Source organism: Sinocyclocheilus grahami, unplaced genomic scaffold (assembly GCF_001515645.1).
Source record: "Sinocyclocheilus grahami isolate Dianchi unplaced genomic scaffold, SAMN03320097.WGS_v1.1 scaffold706.1, whole genome shotgun sequence".
Lineage (NCBI taxonomy): Eukaryota > Metazoa > Chordata > Actinopteri > Cypriniformes > Cyprinidae > Sinocyclocheilus > Sinocyclocheilus grahami.
This window is the reverse complement of record NW_015505885.1, coordinates 685,741-688,240: the sequence shown is the minus strand read 5'-3', so window position 1 is coordinate 688,240 and position 2,500 is coordinate 685,741. Positions and strand designations below refer to the sequence as shown.

At 36.8% G+C, this 2,500-nt stretch overlaps 1 protein-coding gene across 1 annotated transcript in view; it reads left to right on the top strand.

The window, feature by feature from the left end:
• Positions 1-149: 149 nt before the first annotated feature.
• Positions 150-2,500, top strand: part of LOC107559952 (leucine-rich repeat-containing protein 72) — a 7,229-nt gene continuing 4,878 nt past the window's right edge. The window contains exons 1-3 of the mRNA XM_016243983.1: positions 150-224; positions 496-559; positions 1,966-2,202. Coding sequence (XP_016099469.1) covers positions 2,000-2,202 — 203 coding nt within the window. The 5' untranslated portion in view covers positions 150-224; positions 496-559; positions 1,966-1,999. The remainder of the gene's footprint in view (positions 225-495; positions 560-1,965; positions 2,203-2,500) is intronic.

Genomic DNA, 2,500 nt, shown 5'->3' with positions numbered 1-2,500 from the left:
ACTATAGCATCAGCTGATTCATAAAAGCTGTTGACCTATTTTAGACATTTTTATGAAGTTCACGTAAACCCCAAGGAAAGGGTTAACAGGCAATGTGATTATCCCATCTTGTGATCGCATTTCCAGCCATGAAAGAAGGTATTTTATTTGTGCAGAAAGGGTCGTATGCAGACGCACTCACTCACTCACCGCTTCAGCAGGCCTACAGAGAGCAGCTAACCCTGGTAAGTGTTACGATTCTGACCTATAGAATTCCAAATGCGGAATTCTTGTGACTGTATGACAAATTCTTAAAAATGAAGGTTCTCTAATTGACAACATCTATGGTTCCATGAAGAACCTTTAACATCCATTTCCACTCCACAAAAAGGTTCTTTATAGTGGAACAAAGAAAAAGGTTCTGTTTTAGAATTCTTCACTGTAAGGTTCTTTGAGGAACCAGAAATGATTCTTTTATGACATTGCTGCGAAACCTTTTGGAACCTTTATTTTCAGGTGTAAATATGTCAGTGGGGATGAATGGAAATGACATTTTCCTGTAATCCTGATGTGATCTGATGTAAGTTTCATATGCACTGAAATCATGCTTTCTCTTTCTGAAGTGTATGTGATTAGGTTTAGCACTGTTGGGAATTCCTTGCATCTGTGGTTTTGTGGAAATTCTGATGAATAACACATACAGTTAATTTCTGAAGAGCAAAAATACTGAAGAAATATTAAAGTCCATATTTTAAAAGCGCAACCTGATATTTTATATTTGAATAATGTATTCATCATTTATTAATATAATTCAGTGGCCTTTGTGTTGTGTTACTTTATTTGGCTGTCATTTTAAAGCAACTGTAGGTATGAATTATTATTTTATTTTTTTTGTACCCTGAAAGATCAGTTTTTGATCTTCCAATCATTCTGATGGTACACTAACTGATAATAAGGCGGATGACTTCTGTTTCTTTCCCCTCAAACATTTGTTCTGGGAGTAGCCAGAGTTTGGTGAGCAGGTACGAAATTCTGTGAAAACGGGTGATTGCTTTACGGCAGTAACAAAAGCACGTGTAAAATGGTCAATCATTGGGAGAGACCAAGGTCCGCTGCTCTGCCACTGGAGAAAGTGTAACAGCCAATTTATACACATTACAGCCTTGATAACTGAATTTCTGTCAGAGTCGTGAGACGGTCAATCGCACCGAATGAGAAGTGCCGTAAACCGAATTCTATTTGTCGCAAAACGGTCTGTTATTGCTCTTATAAAACAGCATTTTTTTTTTTTCGGTGTAAACTCTAAATATAGATAAATCCAAAACGAATGTTTAATGGCAAACGTGTTTAATATTAGTAGATAAGTTGTTGATTCGTTAAACGATAAGCTGTTTATTCAGCGTAATGAAGCTTCAACACCAGAAACAAACAGTAAAAGTAGGCCAATTCCACAGGAAAACCACGGACTGTGCAACAGATTCTTCAAAGGCTTACCTTGAAAGCTTGCGTTAAAGTGGCTTTGGTGCAGCTTTCCACTGTAATTATGAAGGCGCTATATTTACGACTTTATGAATTCCACTCGCTTAACTGTAGGAGGCTCTAAAGGCCCCAAAATACACAAAACTGCATGCAGGTTCCTTGAAGTAGGACTTGTAGGATTTTTAGTAGGATTTTAGTAGGATTTAATCTATCGATCAGTTCTTTGTTAGAATGTGAATTCATGGGCTATTTCATAACTTTACATATAGGCTATAAATGTATGCCTTTTTTGATTACTTGGACTGTCACACAGTTTTAGCAGAAGAACTCCGTTTGTTTGTGGAATATTCATTAGTGCAATGTATAGCAGTAATATTTTGATATTTAATAGTAATATATGATTTTACAGTGTAGTTGCACCAAACGTACCCAGAATTTTTGGCATAAATTGATCATGTACCAAAATAACCCAACCCTTAACTGACCCTAAACATCTTTTTTTGACAGTGTCAGGAGGTGGATCCGCTCATTATGTGTCCTGATGCCGTGGTGGAGAAGCAGTGAAGAGTGTGAGAGCAGTGATATGGAGACCGGGCCCTCGGCCCCCGGCGGCCCTGCTGTGGTGCTGGGCCTCCAGAGACTCTCTCTGGCCTACCAGAGCCTCGTGGAGATTCCCTACGACGCCATCCTTCAGCAGCGGGACACTCTGGAGGTTCTGGACCTCAGTTACAACTTGCTGGACGAGTAACCTTTCGGGAATCAGATGTCTTTGTCATGTGTGGAACTAACATTATAAGGTTTTCTTATTTGTGGATTACATATACAAAAATTAAGGGCATAGAGCGTTTATAAAAATTTTAAAAAATGCCAAAACTTTTTTTTACACAGATTGCATGAATTGGAATATTAAAATGTTCCTTATTGACATCTGTATTAAAAAAAAGTATTTTTTTATGGATAGATGCATACATATATATATATATATATATATATATATATATATATATATATATATATATATATATATATTGTATATGTGTTT